The sequence below is a fragment of the Rattus norvegicus genome, chromosome 10 (assembly GCF_036323735.1).
Source record: "Rattus norvegicus strain BN/NHsdMcwi chromosome 10, GRCr8, whole genome shotgun sequence".
NCBI lineage: Eukaryota > Metazoa > Chordata > Mammalia > Rodentia > Muridae > Rattus > Rattus norvegicus.
This window is the reverse complement of record NC_086028.1, coordinates 18,245,739-18,264,571: the sequence shown is the minus strand read 5'-3', so window position 1 is coordinate 18,264,571 and position 18,833 is coordinate 18,245,739. Positions and strand designations below refer to the sequence as shown.

The following is an 18,833-nucleotide window of genomic DNA, read 5'->3' as shown; positions in this document are numbered from 1 at the left end:
ATCCCAGATGCAGCTGAGATGCTGAACTCAAATCCAAGACAACTTGGAGGTTCCCCGACCCAGCCGCGGGACTTCCTATCCTCCCTTCTGGCTGCCGGAATCTATCAAGGACCGGGCCTTTTACATTTAAGGCTTACAGATCTGACCGATATCTCCCTATTGTCTAGTCTCCTTGAGGAGATCATCCTCATTCAACTGTTCAGACCACACCTAGGAGCTGCGATTTCTCTCTTTCCCATGATATGGAACAGACGGTTCCCAAATAGGCATGAAGGACTAAAGAAGCAGGAGGAAAGAACACAGGATGTATTTACTACAGAAAGTGAGGTGTGATGATGAAAAAGAGAGAGTGTGGGTGAGACACTAGGATCAGTTTGTACAGTCCCAGACTCTCTTTGGGGGAGGGGTAGATCATCTTTCGACCCCCTTCAGCCTCTATCAGGCGGGGCGAAGAACAGAGAATCCCGTTGGAAATTTCCCAGACACCCTCAACTCCTTCTCCACTTTCTGATAGGGATGCTGCTTAGGACTCACATTAGAGAAGGATTGCCCTCTGTCCAACATGATGTGACCCGTGGCTTCAGCAGGGGCATCTGTGCCATAACCTGAGGGGGCCACACCAGTAGCACTCACCAGTGACAAAATTTCCCCTGTTCTTAGGGGAATGAGACCCTCATCTTCATTCCTTAAACATGCTAATCAAAAATGGCACATGCAAACAGTTTTGTGAATTACCTCGGCTACACCAAGTGAAAACAGATACACTGACTTAAAATATAAATGACACACATTTTGGACAGCACATGCACAATTGAAAAACTGGGGGTTGGGGATTTAGCTCAGAAGTAGAGCGCTTGCCTAGGAAGCACAAGGCCCTGGGTTCGGTCCCCAGCTCCGGAAAAAAAAAAAAAAAGAAAAGAAAAAAAAGAAAAACTGAACAGGCTGGGGGCTGGAGGGATGGCTCAGTGCTTACGAGCCCCGACTACTCTTCTAGAGGTCCTGAGTTCGAAACCTAGCAACCACATGGTGGCTCACAACCATCTGTAATGGGATCTGATGCCCTCTTCTGGTGTGTCTGAAGACAGCTACAGTGCACTCATATAATAAATAAATAAATACATCTTTAAAAGAAAAACTGAACAGGCTGGAGGTATGTGGCTCAGGGTAAAGGCCTTCTGCATTCTGTGGGCACCGTATGCTTAGGTGGTATACAGATATACCTGCAAGCAAAACACCCAGGCACACAAAAGAAACACAGTTTATTTCATTTTAAAATTATATGTATATGGGGCTGGGGATTTAGCTCAGTGGTAGAGCGCTTACCTAGGAAGCGCAAGGCCCTGGGTTCGGTCCCCAGCTCCGAAAAAAAAAAAGAACCAAAAAAAAATATATGTATATATGTGTGTATATAAGTCGTGCGTGTGTGTGTGTGTGTGTGTGTGTGTGTGTGTGTGTGTGTGTGTGTTTAATCTGTCTGAGGCTAAATTAAAGCACTCTGGAGACAGAGGCAAGCTGATATCCGAGAGTTCAAGGCCATCCTGTCAACAACGCAAGTTTCATGACAGCCAGGAGCGGCCGTTCCACAGAGGAATCCCTGTCTCAGAACGCAAAACAAAGCATGCGTAAAAGAAAGGGATTGTGGGATCTGCCCCTGTGCCTGAGGAAAGCTGCTGAGGTCAGGCATGTGTCACCTGTGTCCCTGCATGGGAGCATAGGAAAGCCATTGCGTGGACTGTGAAGCTGAAGCAGCCCAGGTTGTGCTGGAAACTGCACGGTGTTGGAGATGCCGAAGTTATGAAATAAGAGCTGCAGTCAGGAGTGGAACCAGCCAGAGAAAGAGAAGTGTGTGGCGAAGAGAAGCTGAAAGGAGTTGGAGAGCTGAAGAGTGTTTTTACATCAGGCATGGAGATGCAGTTTGGAGTTTGCCCTGCTGGTTTTTGGTCTTGCTTTGGTCCAGTATTTCCTCACCGTGCTCCCCGCCATACTCCTTCAGTCCCCTTTGGAATGGCAATGCATATCCTGTGCCATTTATGTTGCAAGTCTGTGACCCGCTGCTGCTGCTGCTGCTTCTTCTTCTTCTTCTTCTTCTTCTTCTTCTTCTTCTTCTTCTTCTTCTTCTTCTTCTTCTTCTTCTTCTTCTTCTCTTCTTCTTTTCCTATTATTATTATTTTATAGGGGTTACAGTTGAGAATGCTACAAGTCTCAGAACTTTGAACTCTGTACTTGTAAAATGCTGTGACTGTGATAGACTGTGAGGAATTCTGAAGTTGGGCTAAATGCATTTTTTCTTTTTTGCATTATGATATGACTATCAGCTTATGAGGGCCAGGGAGTAGAATGTGGTGGTTTGAAAAGCCACCCATAGATTCATAAAATTTAATACTTAGTCATCAGGGAGTGGCACTATCTGAACGGATTAGAAGAGCTAGGAGCTGTGCCCTTGTAAGAAGAAGTGCGTCACTGGAGGGGTGGGCAACGAGGTTCCAAAAACCTGTATCAGGCGCAGTTTCTCATTTTCTTGGTCTGTAGGTCAGTATGTAGCACCATGAGTGAAATGTCTCATCATGCTCCAGGCCATGATGTGGATGAACTAAACCTCTGAAACTGTAAGCAAGTGCCCATGCTTCCTCCTATTAGAGCAGCCTCGGTCACAGGAGCTCTTAACAGCAAAAAACAGTGGCTAAGACAGTGTACATATGTGTGTACATGTTTGTAAGCATGCATATGATTGTGTAGGTGTCTGTACATGTCTGTGAGCGTGTGTCTGTTGTAGATGGCTGGGGTGGGGTGAGTCTCATGGGATAGGACACAGGGATCACATAAGAAGGCACAAGACTAGATCCTCTTGCTCGGCCTCTGGAATGCTGGGATTAAAGGCATGTGCCGCCACCTTTAAACTCTCGGTGTGACTGAATAGCCTTTGGATTCCTGAACCTCTGGCCTCCATCCCCACCCCACCCCCACTCCAGTAAGTGCTGGGCTACAGGTGTACACCACCATGCCCAGCATCCATTTTATTTATTTTTTTAAAAGATCTATTTATTTTTGTATGAGTACACTGTAGCTGTCAGACACACCAGAAGAGGACATCGGATCCCAGATGGTTGTGAGCCACCATGTGGTTGCTGGGAATTGAACTCAGGACCTCTGGAAGAGCAGTCAGTGCTCTTAACCGCTGAGCCATCTCTCCAGCCCTTATTTTTAACTTCTAAGGAACTTCCCCAGTTTTCTAAATGGCTCTTGTAATTTACATGCCCCAAAGTGCTCTACAAGGTCTCCTTTCCATGACTGAAGCACTGACTGTATTTTGTCTTTGTGGACAGGGAGCTTGTGGTTGTCCTGATTTGTTTCCCTGTTTAGTTGTTCAATATCTTCTCAAATGGTTTCCTCACTTTGAATGTCTTGTTGAGAAATAACCTTCCATGTCCTTTACAAATTTTTGAGTAGGATATATATATATATATATATATAATATATAATTGGAGTTTCTTATCTATCTTGTGTATTAACTCCAAAAAATGAGGTTCATGGCTTGTTTTTCTACTGATGCTGTGCAGAATGTTTTTAGTGTGAGTGGTCCTGTTTATCTTTTTTGTTGAACTACAACCTCAGCGCAACACCCCCACCCCCCTCTCTTTCTAAGACAGGGTTTCTCCACACTAGTTATCCTAAACTCATTTTGTAGACCAGGCTGGCCTTCAACGTACCACCATGCCCAGCTCTGACCCTATCTCTCAAAAAAAGTCTCATATAAAAGAAGAGAAAAGAATGGATAGAAGCACAGTTCAGATAACGATAGCTAAGTTCTTCTAAACTTGACGAGATTGAATCTCCAGTCTCCAGGAGGCAAAAGAAAAGCAAAGGTCAAGGGTAAAGGGAAGTCCCTTTCTTTATCCCTTTCCTCTTCTCCCCCACTCCCCGGCCCCCCAGATCTTTGGACAAGGTCTCATGTAACCCAGGCTGATCCTGAACTCTGGTCCTTCTGCCTCCATTTTCTCAAGTACTGAGATTATAGGCCCGTTGAGCGGGTTAGTCTGAGTGGAAAAAAAACAAACCAAACCAAAACAAAACCCTTACAGTCAACTAGGGAACCATGTCTGATCCCAGCACTCTAGGCTGAGGCAGGAGGATTGAGTTCAAGGCTTGTACCACATAGACATGGGGAGAGCAAGAAGGACACATTGCAAAGAGAAGAGCAAATGCACAATGCAGGCTGGAGATGTGGGTCGATCGTAGAGCAATGCTTGTCCTACATGTGGCGCCCTGGTGTTAATACCCACTGTGGGGAAAATGAATCAGAACCAAAGCAAACACAAGCAAGACCTCCAAACCAGATCCGCCACACCCCCAAAGAAAAACCCCAAGCAAACTGTGGAAACAATGTTTTGTTTGTTTGTTTGTTTGTTTGTTTAAGAGACTTCTTTTTGTCTTTTGGCTAAGCACAATTATGTTGGTTGCAACATTGAAAGCACGGTCCATCAAAATGGTACACTGTGGGATAGACACACTGGGATACTGGGATACGCTAAGCTTCCATGACGAGATGGTTTCTTGTGCTGTTTTTTGGTTTTTTTTAGTGGGGAGGTTGCAAGGACAGAAGGTGTATACAAAGCGATGGAGAGGTAACTGTGGGGTGCATGTGAAATTCACAAAGAATCGATAAAAAGTTAAAAAAAAATTGTAGATCTACCTGCCTCTGTGTCCTGAGTGATGGGATTAAAGAAGTCTCCACTAAGCTTGACTTTTTTTTTTTTTTTTTTTTTTTTAACACAAGGTCTCTCTACATAGCATTGGCTGACCAGGCTAGCCTCTAATACACAGAGATCCACCTGCCTCTGCCTCCCGAGTGCTGGGACTAAAGGAGTCACCACCATGCCTTGTTCATCATTAGGTATTGTTAATAAAAATGAGAACAACAGAAGACGTTAAAAGAATGAAATGACAAGTTATAGGCTAGGAGAGAGTACTTACAAACCACAGAAATGAAGGGACTTGATCCAGAATACACAAGTTTCTCCCCTAAGTTACTGTAATAGGAAAATGAAAACTTAGTGGGCTGTGGGTAGATTTTAATTACTCTGCGCGGTGGTGGCACACGCCTTAAAGCCCAGCACTCAGGAGGCAGAGGCAGGCAGATCTCTGGGTTTCCAGGACAGCCAAGGCTTCACAAACTCAGTCTCAAAAACAAGACCAAGGGGGGCTGGAGAGATGACTCAGCGGTTAAGGGCACTGACTGCTCTTCCAAAGGTCCTGAGTTCAAATCCCAGCAACCACATGGTGGCTCACAACCATCTGTAATGGGATCTGGGTCATCTTCTGGCCTGCAGGCACACATGCAGACAGAAAGCTGTATGATGTATACATAATAAATAAATAAATATTAAAAAAAGAAACAAGACAAAGGGAGGGGCAAAAGCTTGGGGAAACGTATGGAAGGCTGGGGAGATGTCTGGCAGTGCAAGCAATGAGGACCGGTGTTTAAGTCCCCAATAGCCACCTAAAAAGCCTCACATATACCTGCTACCCTAGCACTGTATGTGTGTGGGGGGCATGTAACTCCAGGTTAGTGAGAGACCCTGTCTCAAGAGAACAAGAGAGAAGGCAAAAGAGTGGGAAACTGAGAGCCCTTTGGTCACATCGGTGCACGTCCCACGTCCCACGAACATACGCGCACAAGCACCGGGGCACGAGCACGCACGCATGCGCGCGCGTACGTACACATATTTTAGAGGGCTATACAGACAGAAAAAAAGCACGGGAAAAGATACTCACTGAAATTCGTAATCAAAGAAATGTTAATTAAAACCCTAAGATGCACCACATGACCAGTAGCCTTTCTAGAAGGAGACTGTTGGTGAGGATGCTGCTCTCAGATGCTCTGGGGGCAGGGCAAAGGGAGATGGGGGCGGAGCAAGGGCAAAGGAGGACACCTTTTGAAAATAGTTTGGAAGTTTCTTGGGGGGGAAATCATATTTGTTTGTTTGTTTGTTTGTTTGTTGACAGGGTCGTCTAACTAGCCTTGGAACTCACCCTGTAGACCAGGCTTTCCTCAAACTGAGAGATCCGCCTGCCTCTGCCTTTTGAGTGCTGGGATTAAAGGTGTGTGCAGGCTCTTTAGATGTTAAATGTAGATTTCTCAAATGACTTAGCCTTTCTTTTCCTATTACAGTACACCTACATGGCTACTGTCTACAGATATACCCAGAAGTTCATGGGGAAAAATGTTTCTTTTCAATTTTTTAAATATTTTATTTATTTATTATAGATGAGTACACTGTAGCTGTCTTCAGACACATCAGAAGAGGGCATCAGATCTCATTACAGATGGTTGTGAGCCACCATGTGGTTGCTGGGATTTGAACTCAGGACCTCAGGAAGAACAGTCAGTGCTCTTAACCGCTGAGCCATCGCTCCAGCCCCTTCAATTTATTTATTTATTTTTTTGTACTTTATTTATTTTAGTTATGTGAGTACACTGTAGCTGTCTTCAGACACATCAGAAGAGGGTGTCAGATCCCATTACAGATGGTTGTGAGCCACCATGTGGTTGCTGGGAATTGAACTCAGGACCTCTGGAAGAGCAGTCAGTGCTCTTAACCTCTGAGCCATCTCTCCGGCCCCCTTCAATTTATTTTTAATTGATATAAAGTACATCTATCTGTGATGTATGACACACTTGGGGACATGTATATTGTATTGAATGGTCTAATCAATGTGAATCTGGGCATTTTTTCTCATATTTCTGAAGTCACGTGGTGCAGTATGAAATACAGTTGTATAGTTGTCTTTGGCATCCACAAGGACTCTGCCCTGCCTGCACCCAGATGTGCAGATGGGAAGATGTTAAACACCATGTTCTGTGTATATGGCAACGACTGTTGAAACTGGGCATTGGCCATAGGATTCTATTTTTATGTTTTAAAGCATGTGAAAAACTAACAATAAAAGCCTGGAATCATGAAAAAAGGATAGTTCAGGCTGGAGAGATGGCTCCGTGTTTAAGAGCACTGACAGCTCTTCCAGAGGTCCTGAGTTCAATTCCCAACAACCACGTGGTGGCTCACAACCATCTGTAATGGAATATGATGCCCTCTTCTGGTGTATCTGAAGACTGCTACAGTGTACTTACATATAATAAATCTTTTTTATTTTTAAGATAGTGCTTATTTATTTATTTTTTTTTTTGGTTCTTTTTTTCGGAGCTGGGGACCGAACCCAGGGCCTTGTGCTTCCTAGGTAAGCGCTCTACCACTGAGCTAAATCCCCAGCCCCAAGATAGTGCTTATTTTGTCGTAAGGTAATACTACACAACTCCTACTCATTGTGCATGTGGTATCATGCAGAGACAGCAAAGAACATGAAGTTGGGGAGGCAGAAAGCTGAGTCTCTGTGTAGTCCTGGCTGTTCTGGAACTTGCTCTGTAGATCGCTGGCCTTGAACTCCTAGATCTTCTAGGACCTAGGCCTCTGCCTCCTGAGTGCTGGGATTAAACCAGTATGAGCTGCATTTAAATAAGATTCAGAATCCAGAAACATCAAGCAGTTTGACCTGCACAAGCTCAAGGAGTATCCCGCACCTTCTGGTCATTTGGATGGTCAAATTCTGTTCATCCGTGCGTTCCCACCCGACACCCAGTCTATCTGGTCTTTTACACACACAATTCTTCTAAGTTTCAGGATTTTCTCTGATAGTTGCAAAGTGAAATGCATTGGGTCCCATTCACATTATTGATACTGATTTCTCCAAGTTTACGATTTGACTAATAATGGGCTCACGCACATTATAGCTCGGCGGAGTGAAGAGAGTGTAAGAACATCACCTACATCCCTCCCCCAAATCCTTAAAATTGGCTTAGCTATGTTGAGTTAAAAAGATTAGGACCGGGGGTTGGGGATTTGGCTAAGTGGTAGAGTGCTTGCCTAGGAGGCGCAAGGTCCTGGGTTCGGTCCCCAGTCCCGGAAAAAAAAAAAAAAAAGATTAGGGCCGCTCTCAAATAGCGTCCAATGCTGTTCAATGATGTTTGTCAGGATCCAGTCAGAAGCACTAGTTCCCACACAAAGATTCGTATTAAAGATCATGAATTTCTTAAAAAGCCATACCCCTTTCTTTGGAATGACAAAGAGGGCCTGCGTTTTCTCAGTTCTGCACGCCCTAAAGTTTTTAGAAAGATGCTCTTTGGAGGCGACTGACTTGGGGACTCTTTGGTCCCCAAATGACGTAAGGCTGATCATTTCCAATTTGAAGATGCAGCCTCAGAAAAGAGGCACAAAAGCATGGCTACGGGGTTAGTAGCCTATCTTTGTACTTCATGACCCATCCACTCTGCCTCTACGAGAAGAGGATGAGCTAGGAGCAAGCCTTCGAGCAAGTCAAATCCTGAGGTGATTGTGCCTTTTCCAGGCCTACGGGAAACAGAAGGGCGGAGAAAAGCGAAGAGAGTCGTTCTGTGGTTCGCTACTCGCAGCCGCCATCTTTTAGGGTGGGCTGCATACCCTCTCGGCACTGCGCCCGCGAGCACCAGTAGAAGAGACGTGGAAGCCGTGTAGGCCCTGAGCGAGGCCACAAAGAGAAAAAGCGCCTGCGCTTGGCGACCATGGTGGAAGGGCGGGGGCCAGGGACGAACGCGCATGCGCAGTAATAGCCCGCCAAGCACCTGGAGGAGGTGGGGGGCGAGGTAGAGAGGCGTGGGGTTGAAGAGCGCTTGCGCAAAAGCGCGACGGTGCGGGAAGTGGGAGGGATCCGGAGGATGCTCGCGGAGGCGGGACTAGAATGGATCTCGCGAGATCTCCTGCGGCCATATATACGTGCGGCGAGCCCGCGTCCTTTCCTTGGCGTGATTCCGTCCTGCGTGTCTGTTCTGCGGAACAGTAGGCAGTTGTTTTCCGTCCGGCTTCTCTCACACTCAAGTGCGCGCCTCCACCTCATGGAAGACTCGATGGACATGGACATGAGCCCTCTTAGGCCTCAGAACTACCTTTTCGGTAACTGACTGGAAGGGAGAGCTTGCGCAGGGCCCGGTTGTGGGGGGGGCGGGAGTCCAACCGAGGCCTGGCGTGTGGGGAACGCGGCAGGGGTGGAGGCCGGAGGCCGGGGAGGAATCACCTGGGCTGCGGAGGCCTTAAGGAAAAATCTGTGACCCGAAGGCTAGGAGAACCGCGGTAACATGGGGCGGGAGCGGCCCAGCCTCGAGCCTCGGGCGTTAGAGAAGCGGTCGGCCGAGGGTGCGACCTTGCTTGTGGCGCGAACTTGGCATACGGGGACCATCTACTCCGGTGCGAGAGTGCCCGCACGGACTGCCTCCGTGTGAATTTTTTTCCCAATGTTGAGCCACGGGAGGTAGCACGGGAAAAAGGGGCCTGTGGAGTGAGGCGAGGCCTACCTCACACTGTTGGGAGGGTACATGTGCAGCTCGTTGGGTTGTCCAGGGGTCGCGTCTCCGGTGCCCGGTGGCGTCCGAGGGGTTCGGCCAGTAACGGGGACTGGTCCGAGCAGGCGCCCTAAGGCGGAGGGGCCGCAACCCTTAGGAGCACGTGGTTGCCACGTGGTTGGGGGTTAGGGAGGGGGTGTGGGCTCTACATCCGGGCTCTACGACTCTTGCCAACCTTCACCTTTGGGGTCCTGTGGCTTAGTTAAGAGTGCTGGGCAGGAAATACTTATTTCAGTCCGCGATGACGCCCGGGTTTGAAAGGTCTTTGTTCATGTCTATCTATATCCACAGTGATAAACCCATTTCTGCCTATGGTAGGCGGAGTCAGTCCCACGTTGCAGAGGACTGTACTGATGGTGCATGTGACTTGGAGTACCCCTGAATCCACTTGTCTTCATCTAGAACTGGTTCTTTTGGCTGGGATGGGGAGAGGGAAGGACCAGTTGAGCAGAACGAGGGTTCACTTTGGCATCAAGGCTTTTGGGGGTTCTCACCTGAAGACTTGATGCCCCACTCAATATGTGTTTTAAAAGAACGTCAGTTTGATTTTCAAGGACTCAAGTTTAACTTATTAACAGTACTGAGATTTGTTAAATGAGTCTAGTATTTATAGCAATTTCCCTATGCTACTTGAAAGAGAGGTAGGTGTTCTTATATGCTGATCATGAAGGCATGCTTAAGCCATTCAAAGCTGTTCCTACTGGTGATGTGTAAACATTCTCATTTGCAATACTTCTCTTCAGAACATAATTGGGTTTGTTGGGGTTTTTGAAATAGAAGGAAATATATATTGTGTTTAGCCTCAGCCAAGTAGTTTAGTTTCCAGTTTTATTTAAGTCGTTAAGTATACTGTGAAAACTGGCAATGTAGTCTTGATGTAGTTAGTACTATAAGAATGAAAACTATGGGTTTCACTTACATTGCTTTCACAGAATTTTTAAGTCTTTGGATTTTGATGTATGCCTCCTTGCTAGGTTTGCTTTCTTTTGTTTTACAGGTTGTGAACTAAAGGCTGACAAAGATTATCACTTTAAAGTGGATAATGATGAAAATGAGCACCAGTTATCATTAAGAACGGTATGTAAACTTTGAAACTACTTAGTATTTAAAAAAACTTTCAGCATCTTAGTAATTACTGATAAGCTAGGAATTTAATCCCTGAAAAGATAGGGAATTTTATCACTTGTAATTTTGGATAGCTTGGTCACTCTTGATAGGTGCCTTTTAATCTGCCAGCTTTATTCATTTATTAGGTTGTATTTCAGAGGAACAGTTTGTTTCTGTGGATTTCTAGTTCTAATTATGGGATTAATTTTCCATCAATAGTGGTGAAAGGTTAATTTAATCTTTTATTCACAGGTCAGTTTAGGAGCAGGGGCAAAAGATGAGTTGCACATCGTAGAGGCAGAAGCAATGAACTATGAAGGCAGCCCAATTAAAGTAACACTGGCAACTTTGAAAATGTCTGTACAACCAACAGTAAGTACATTGCTAAGTTTTGGATTTTATGGTGCAGATCTTTTAAGACAGTGTCATTTAGGTTACACAAAGATGTCTCAGCAGAGATATATCTTGTCACCAAGATTATTTCTGCTGCTATTCTAAATAGGTTTGTTTGATTGTTTTTGTATAACTTGCTGGTGATGCCTGGTGTAAAACTAAAGTTGCTTATTTTTAGGTTTCCCTTGGGGGCTTCGAAATTACACCACCTGTGGTCTTGAGGTTGAAGTGTGGTTCTGGGCCTGTGCACATAAGTGGACAGCACCTAGTAGGTAGGTGGTTTTTCCTTTTAGTCTGTATTGCTCATTTCAGTATAGGCTAGCTTTATTTTTTAAGCATTTGTGTATAGACACATATGCCATGGCATGCATGTCCAGGTGAGACAATGTAATTTGCCTAGCCTTTTTTCTCTATACCACATGGGTCCTTTGGATCAAGCACTGGTCATCAGGTTAACCCTATGATCAGTGAGGCTCTTTCTAGACTTCCAGTTTGGACTTTGTAAAGCATGTCTTAGCTCTACTTGATGGTGTGTATCTAGAAAGGTTTGATCTCTGTTCTTAAAGTACAGGAAACATCTTTTTCTGCTACCTTAAATAGAATCTTTAAAAATATTATGTGCTATATACCCTTATATGTTCTTGTAAAGAGTTAGTATGTCTAATTTTATTTTAGCTGTAGAGGAAGATGCAGAGTCAGAAGATGAAGATGAGGAAGATGTAAAACTCTTAGGCATGTCTGGAAAGAGATCTGCTCCCGGAGGTGGTAACAAAGTCCCACAGGTAAAGACAGTACAATGGTTTTATTCCCCCTAGATCATTTTCTGGCTTTCAGATTGATTGGTTAATCACCAAGGATTTCTTCTGTTGCTCATAAATAACATATTTTTCTTTCAGAAAAAAGTAAAACTTGATGAAGATGATGATGAGGATGATGAAGATGATGAGGATGATGAAGAGTAAGTAGTATGAGTAATATGATCTCAGAAATTTGATAGTACATGTACTTGTAAAGGTTTTAGGAGGACTGATTTGCCAGTGGGTTCTGTAAAAGTAATCAGTGGTTGATGTTTGGAAGGAAGTAAAGGTTTTTGTAACAATAAAGGATTTCGCATTATGATTTCTTGTTTTCCTTACTGAGAAGCTATTCAATGGGAAATGGGTTTTTCTTGGGAGATACAGTTTAGAAGTAAGATTTCATGTGTTCAATATAAGTCAGTAAACAGCTAGATGGGAAGTATGGAATTCCTACTTTGAGTCTCACATGATAATTTGTTACCTTGAGATCTTGAGAAGTTCTGGAATTGGTCAAGTATATTGACAATATATACTGAACTTAAGGTAACTGTTCAAAGCAAAATTGGTCTTGATGTATTTATTGGTTACATTTATTCATAGTAGTCAATAAGGGACAAATCTTGAGGTTAAGTTTAGTAGTTTCCACTGGAGCAGTAATAGTTCATAGATACCAGTGAGGGTGAAGTAATAGACTGAAGGTTTACATAGTTAAGTTGGAGAGTTAAACCATATTGCTAGAAGTTCTAGAATAAAAATGTCCTCAGAATCCAGAGAGGCTTTAAACACTGATATGTGCTTTGTGTATATATTATATAAAAAGTTCTGCCTATGAATTCAAATCCTGAATCAGATACTCAATGTTTCTGATTTCAAGATTGGCTTACATTTTCTTGTATGGTTTAACAATAAGTTTGGGGAGCAGCAAAAAATCCACATTCGTATATATATATGAATGGGCTATACTACAAAAATGGCATTTATGCAAAGATTTTGACTATTGCCATTTAAGGAAAATCAAGATTCCCTTTATGGGATGCTGTTAGAAACTAGGCAATGAATCTATATATATGTGTTCTCCATAAGATGGTATTGCGTGGTGATATGGCCTTTTTTTTTTTTTTGAGCTGAGGACTGAACCCAGGGCTTTGTGCTTGTTAGGCAAGCACTCTACCACTGAACTAAATCCCCAACCCCTGAAACCCCTGATACAGCTTTTCTTGAATCAATTTTAGGTGCTGGATGAATGATAATGCATTGATTATGATGCAAAAAGCTTTTTATAGAAATTGACATTGATTGTGGTAACAGAAAGCACCTCCATGGGTTGGGTTGTAAGGCTAGTAATTTTTAACTCACATGTTGAATAAACTGTCTTTTTTAAAAGATTTATTTGTATGAATATACTGTAGCAATCTTCAGATAGACCAGAAGGAGGGGATCAGATCCCATTACATACAGGGTTATGAGCCGCCATGTGGTTGCTGGGAATTGAACTCAGGACCTCTGTAAGAGCAGAGCAGTCAGTGCTCTTAACCAGTGAGCTCTCCTGCTCTGTAAGGCCAGTTTTATACTGACCAATAGTGTTAAAAATAACCAAAACCGGGGCTGGGGATTTAGCTCAGTGGTAGAACGCTTACCTAGGAAGCGCAAGGCCCTGGGTTCGGTCCCCAGCTCCGAAAAAAAAATAACCAAAACCACTGGATTTACAGGTGGCTTTGACATAATTCTAACAAGACAATCCCACTACTGAAAAGGTAACTTAGCAGAAATTCATGCTTTTAACTTCATTAACACTAGATTGAAAAATAGTGACCTTGCTTTCAGAGTAGACTTTACTTATAATAATAGGATGTTTCAGTGACCACACTGATTCACCCCCTTCTAAAAATCACAATATTTTGTGAACATTTTGTACTTCCTCTTAGTAAGTGCCATGTGGCTTTAAATCAAAATCTCAGATCTAGATTGAAAGTGAGAAGCAGCAGCATCTTTTTTTGAGATGTTAAGTAACACTGAAGTAGTTGGAGGTGGATTGTTAATTACAATCTGACAGCTTAATACGTCTTTAGGGAGAGCCAATAATTAATAAGCCTTGCCAAACACTGCACATACACATCGGAATGAAGTATAAGCAGAAGAGCTTTGATAGGAGAAACAGGGCACTGGTACAATCAGAAGATGTAGAATTTTTTTGGTCAATTTTTTACTTTATTACTGTATGTACAATAGTTCATCAGCCCCATTTATGTCTGGCATAGATCCCAATGCTTAGTTTTTTAATGGCTAAAAACATGTGCATGTGCTATTGCTGTGGGTATTTGGGGTTATTATTACCACATGAGAGTTCTTCCTAAGTTTGCGTCTTGAGTAATGTATGAAGCAGTGTCTTGTTTTTGGTTTATACTCCCTAGTGACTAAAATAGTCTTACATATTATATTTATTATTGGGGAGACATGGTCTGTTTAGATTCAGTTAGACAAGCATCTTTGCTCTAGTAGGGATCATGTAAAAGTTAAATCCCCACCCTGCAGAAGGAGGATTAATCTAGCCCTGGCTGTCCACTAAAAGTGGCACTAAAGATAAGTAACCACCACCTGGCTAAAAGTTAATTTTAAAAAGCCTAGATTCTTTACAGTTTGGTACAACTGGTTTGATTGGAGATATTTGCTAACACTGAAATTAAACAACTGCATTTCACAACCCTCTGAAACAATAGTTTCAAGTAAATATTGTTAGGTTCTTAACATAAATCTATTCAAGTACTGGTGCTACTAACTTGCTACAGTGCGTCAATATGGCTTAGTTCTAAGTGTCTTGGCATATTTCATTTGTAGTGATGATGATGATGATTTTGATGAAGAGGAAACTGAAGAAAAGGTTCCAGTGAAGAAAGTGAGTACATAAGATAATGGAAATTTCTTAGTCCTATTAGTAAAAGCTGGCTTAGTTGTTAACTTAAAAATTGGTTCTGAGGGTTGGGGATTTAGCTCAGTGGTAGAGTGCAAGGCCCTGGGTTCGGTCCCCAGCTCCGAAAAAAAGGAAAGAAAAAAAAATTGGTTCTGAGTTAGACAAGAAAATTTGAGAACTTTATCTTTTTATATGAGCTACAACTTGTTGATTACTTAGGTTTAGGGCAGTTTAATCTGAGTTGATCTCTACTGGAGAGGGCATTTAGTGATTTAAGATCATTTTCTAATTGCAGTCTGTACGAGATACCCCAGCCAAAAATGCACAAAAATCAAACCAAAATGGGAAAGATTTAAAACCATCAACACCAAGGTCAAAGGTAAGTACCCAAGTTAACAATGGATGTCATTTATCTATTTAGGGAAAGTAGCAAATCCCATGTTAAGAACCTTGTCTGCCTAAAACTTGGTGTTTGTGGTACTTAATTAACCCTGTGTACATAGTAGATTGAGATTGTAGTGTACATTAAAATATCACGATACATAAATTTGTGAAGTGTGTCATGTACTGGGATGGACTACATGGCATCTGTAGTTGACTTTATTTTGTACACCAGTTGAATTCTGAGCTGTGTTGTGTGTGTATAACTTTCATGATCTAGGTGTATACTTGTAGAGGTCAAATAATTGTCAGGAGTTATTATTATAGGAGTTGGCCTATCAAGTTTGATTTTATCCTATCCTAACTTTGAAGCATCTCTCCCAACCCCTTTTTTAAATATGAGTACACTGTTGTCACTGTCTTCAGACAGTCTTAAGAGGGTATCAGATCCCATCACAGATGCTTGTGACTTGATTTTTTTTAAAGGATGACCTACTTGGTTCTCTGAGACTAGCTAGGAAGAATTACTACAATGCATCAATTTATATTAGCAACTTCTCTGTTTTATCTATAAAAGGAATTGTAAGGATAATAGAAATCCTTGTAATTACTATTTGTTAAGAACTGTACTAACAATTTTAAAAACTTTTCCAGGGTCAAGAGTCCTTCAAAAAACAGGAAAAAACTCCCAAAACACCCAAAGGACCTAGCTCTGTAGAAGACATTAAGGCAAAAATGCAAGCAAGTATAGAAAAAGTGAGTAAAAATTACCTTTAAATAGATTCGTCTTTCTCCCACTTTAAATTGTACTAATATGGGAATTCAGGTTAAAAAGTAGATTATAACAATAATCCTGTGCACTCAAAATTTGGAAGGGTGCACTCCAATCTTACAATGTCCTTTCTGGGGTTATGCTGTAGAACCAGCAGAGGGCGCTTGGTTTTCAGTAAAACTAAAAACAGCTGGAAAAGTAAGACACGAGTGTTTGGCTGCCTGAGATTATAGCTAAGGTGAAAAGGATCACCTTTAAGTATTTCACAACAATTTGAGTTATTTCTGTGCCTTCTGTACCAAAGCACACTCAGTCCATGACCTGAAATTTATGTGTGGCTACTAATAGGCTTTCATCTAGTCTTAGGTAGAATTTCTTTCTTGGCCATTTGGCTGGAACTAATACATTATTATATAAAGCATGTTTGTGTAGAAAATTGAATAATACACATGATTATTGGAAAATTAAAGATTCTCCATTATGATTCCAACATACTGAGTATACATGTGAAATGATAAGGAAATTGCCCAGTCCTGTCCTGGCCTCACATGGCTTCAGAAGTTTCTTCCTTTGCAACCACGAACGGATTGGAATTTAGCACTTGGCCAGCACATATATTTCTTATTTAAACTGTAAACTTAAGTTTCCTGGTGTTGCTGATTTATTTTTTATCCCTTGCATACACTGCTAAAATGATGCCCCTCCCCCCCATTTTAATGTGGTCCTATCTCCTTGGTTTAATTGCAGGCGCATTGAACATTCCTGGGCACTACTGGTAAATTAAGCCCAAAGATGGGGAAAGAGGAAAAGGAGAAACAAATATAGTACCATCAACAATCCAGACTGAAGTCTTCTATTTTAATCTCAATCCCCTTTCCTGATTGGCCATCCATTCCCCCTTGCAGGCTGGAAGCAATCGTTTTCCTAAAGCATTTTTCTTTTTCACTCGTGTGATGCAGAAAACTTGACTGCTTTTCTATACCACTTGTGCATATGCCTTAACTCTGACCATGTTTTAATTTTAACCTTTGTATCCTTAGCTGCTCGAAATAAATTTTTGAATGAACCAATAAGGATGTATGTGACAATATTTTTAAATTGTAGTGAATTATCTTCTAGGTGATGGAGGCAATTTAAGTACTCAAGATGAATCTGGAATTTGGAAGCCTTAGACTTGCTAAGTGCATAAAAATGGAAAAAACCTAAAATTTATAGAGAAGTGGACTTTATTTAGAATAGGGATAAATCTCTGTAGTGATAACTTTATGCTGGTTACAGTTGTACCTAGCTTGTAAGAGTTTTGGTGGCAAAACTGACATTGCTGATACTGTGATTCACTGCCTATATTCATAATTGGAAACATGCCAGGTCGGTGCAACAGTGAGGGTAGCATTTTAGAACCCTTTGATTGTGTGCTTTTTGGAACACTTTTATAAACAGTTTTGATTTAATTTGGTTTTTTGGTGGTAGGTGATGACACTAACTTATTATAATAGGCACCAAATTGCTGTATTTGCATGCTGGTAGAACCATACAGTTTTAAACTGGCAGTTTGGAAGGAATTGGACTTTAAGCAGTGAAAAACCATTCTTTCTGAGGTTTGGTCCTCGATGTTTTGTTTTTTTTTTTTTTTAATCAAATGGTAGTGTTGAGGGATAGTTTGTGTAATGGCATGCAAGTCTTTGGAAGTTTTCTAATTGTGTCTCACTTCTGTGCTTGTCCTTAATAATTAATGCTTTCTTCCTCAATAGGGTGGTTCTCTTCCCAAAGTGGAAGCCAAGTTCATTAATTATGTGAAGAATTGTTTCCGGATGACTGACCAGGAGGTAACTGAATTTTCTGTGGACATGACCAAATCTAAAATTTTCATTGTGATTTATTATGACTCTTACTTTTAGACTCTTAAGTTATTGGCTTCTTGTAAAAGGTTCCTAACCACAGACAGTACTTAAATACATGGAAAGAATTTAATTGGCAGACTGAGCAAATAATTTTTAGTGCACATTTTTTCCCCAGCTTTTTAAATAGTTGGTCAATTATCTCTTGGTTACTGAACTTAGTTTTACTCTTGGTAGTGTGTTGGCTAAGGAAATAGGCTGTGGCTTTTTATTTGCTCCATTTGGCTGCTTTACACAGTCTGATATTTGCTCTCTTGGGAGTGGTAGTGTCTTCTCCAGATAGTGAAGGGGGGGAGAACAATATTGGTAAAATCAAACTAGGATAGGTTAAAAAGCCTCATGCATGTGAGATAAATGGTATGGTTTATTGTGGTGGAGTCACTTGGGCCATGCAAGGGTGTGAATTTAAATTTTCTATTAGTTGTAAATAGGAAATATGGGTTTTGTTAGACCTTCTGTATGAACAGTTGATTTAAAGGGTTTCATCAGTCTGAGCTATAGGTGTCTATCCAAACTTCATTAAGAACAGGTTATGTCCCTTTGGGTTTCTCCAGGTTGTGTTCTTTTGCTTTGTAATACTTGCCTGGACTTTACTGTAAACTCAAATTCTGAGTCCCTAAATAGGGTTGACCCACACAGACAGGAGGCAGCATTGGCCATAAAGTCATGGCTAAGCCATTTAGTTAGGAGTCTCATTCATGGCTATGTTTGAGTTAAAATTCTGCATTTTCTCTTTATATGATGAAAACATTAACTTTAATTTTATAAAGTTAACATTTCTTTACCATTTTTCCTTTTTACAGGCTATTCAAGATCTCTGGCAGTGGAGGAAGTCTCTTTAAGAAAATGGTTTAAACAGTTTGAAATAATTCTGTCTTCATTTCTGTAATAGTTGCTATCTGGCTGTCCTTTTTATAATGCAAAGTGAGAACTTTCCCTACTGTGTTTGATAAATGTTGTCCAGGTTCAATTGCCAAGAATGTGTTGTCTAAAATGCCTGTTTAGTTTTCAAGGATGGAACTCCGCCCTTTACTTGGTTTTAAGTATGTATGGAATGTTATGATAGGACATAGTAGTAGTGGTGGTCAGATGTGGAAATGGTAGGGAGACAAATATACATGTGAAATAAACTCAGTATTTTAATAAAGTA

At 41.8% G+C, this 18,833-nt stretch overlaps 1 protein-coding gene and 1 long non-coding RNA gene across 3 annotated transcripts in view; one reads left to right on the top strand and one right to left on the bottom strand.

The window, feature by feature from the left end:
• Positions 1–9,531, bottom strand: part of LOC102546482 (uncharacterized) — a 24,807-nt gene extending 15,276 nt beyond the window's left edge. The window contains exon 1 of the long non-coding RNA XR_357493.5: positions 9,380–9,531. This is a non-coding gene — a long non-coding RNA (uncharacterized LOC102546482). The remainder of the gene's footprint in view (positions 1–9,379) is intronic.
• Positions 8,659–18,833, top strand: Npm1 (nucleophosmin 1). 2 transcript variants are annotated; one of them, NM_012992.4, is made up of 11 exons: positions 8,831–8,981; positions 10,425–10,504; positions 10,787–10,906; positions 11,106–11,199; positions 11,603–11,709; positions 11,824–11,885; positions 14,560–14,617; positions 14,928–15,011; positions 15,668–15,769; positions 17,537–17,611; positions 18,487–18,833. In NM_012992.4, exons 1-11 carry the CDS (start codon positions 8,924–8,926, stop codon positions 18,523–18,525), a joined length of 879 nt encoding a protein of 292 aa, NP_037124.1. In that variant the 5' UTR covers positions 8,831–8,923; the 3' UTR covers positions 18,526–18,833. The 2 variants fall into 2 exon arrangements, with proteins under 2 accessions (XP_063124540.1, NP_037124.1); XM_063268470.1 differs by lacking the exons at positions 17,537–17,611; positions 18,487–18,833 and adding an exon at positions 16,533–16,855 and having other exon boundaries at positions 8,659–8,981.

Bases quoted from the DNA above. Each gene is read 5' to 3' on its own strand.
- Npm1 (XM_063268470.1), top strand. From the start codon at position 8,747: ATGCTCGCGGAGGCGGGACTAGAATGGATCTCGCGAGATCTCCTGCGG. The intron at 8,982-10,424 runs GTAACTGACTGG...TTTGTTTTACAG, and splicing joins GCCTCAGAACTACCTTTTCG to GTTGTGAACTAAAGGCTGAC. The intron at 11,886-14,559 runs GTAAGTAGTATG...TTTCATTTGTAG, and splicing joins GATGATGAGGATGATGAAGA to TGATGATGATGATGATTTTG.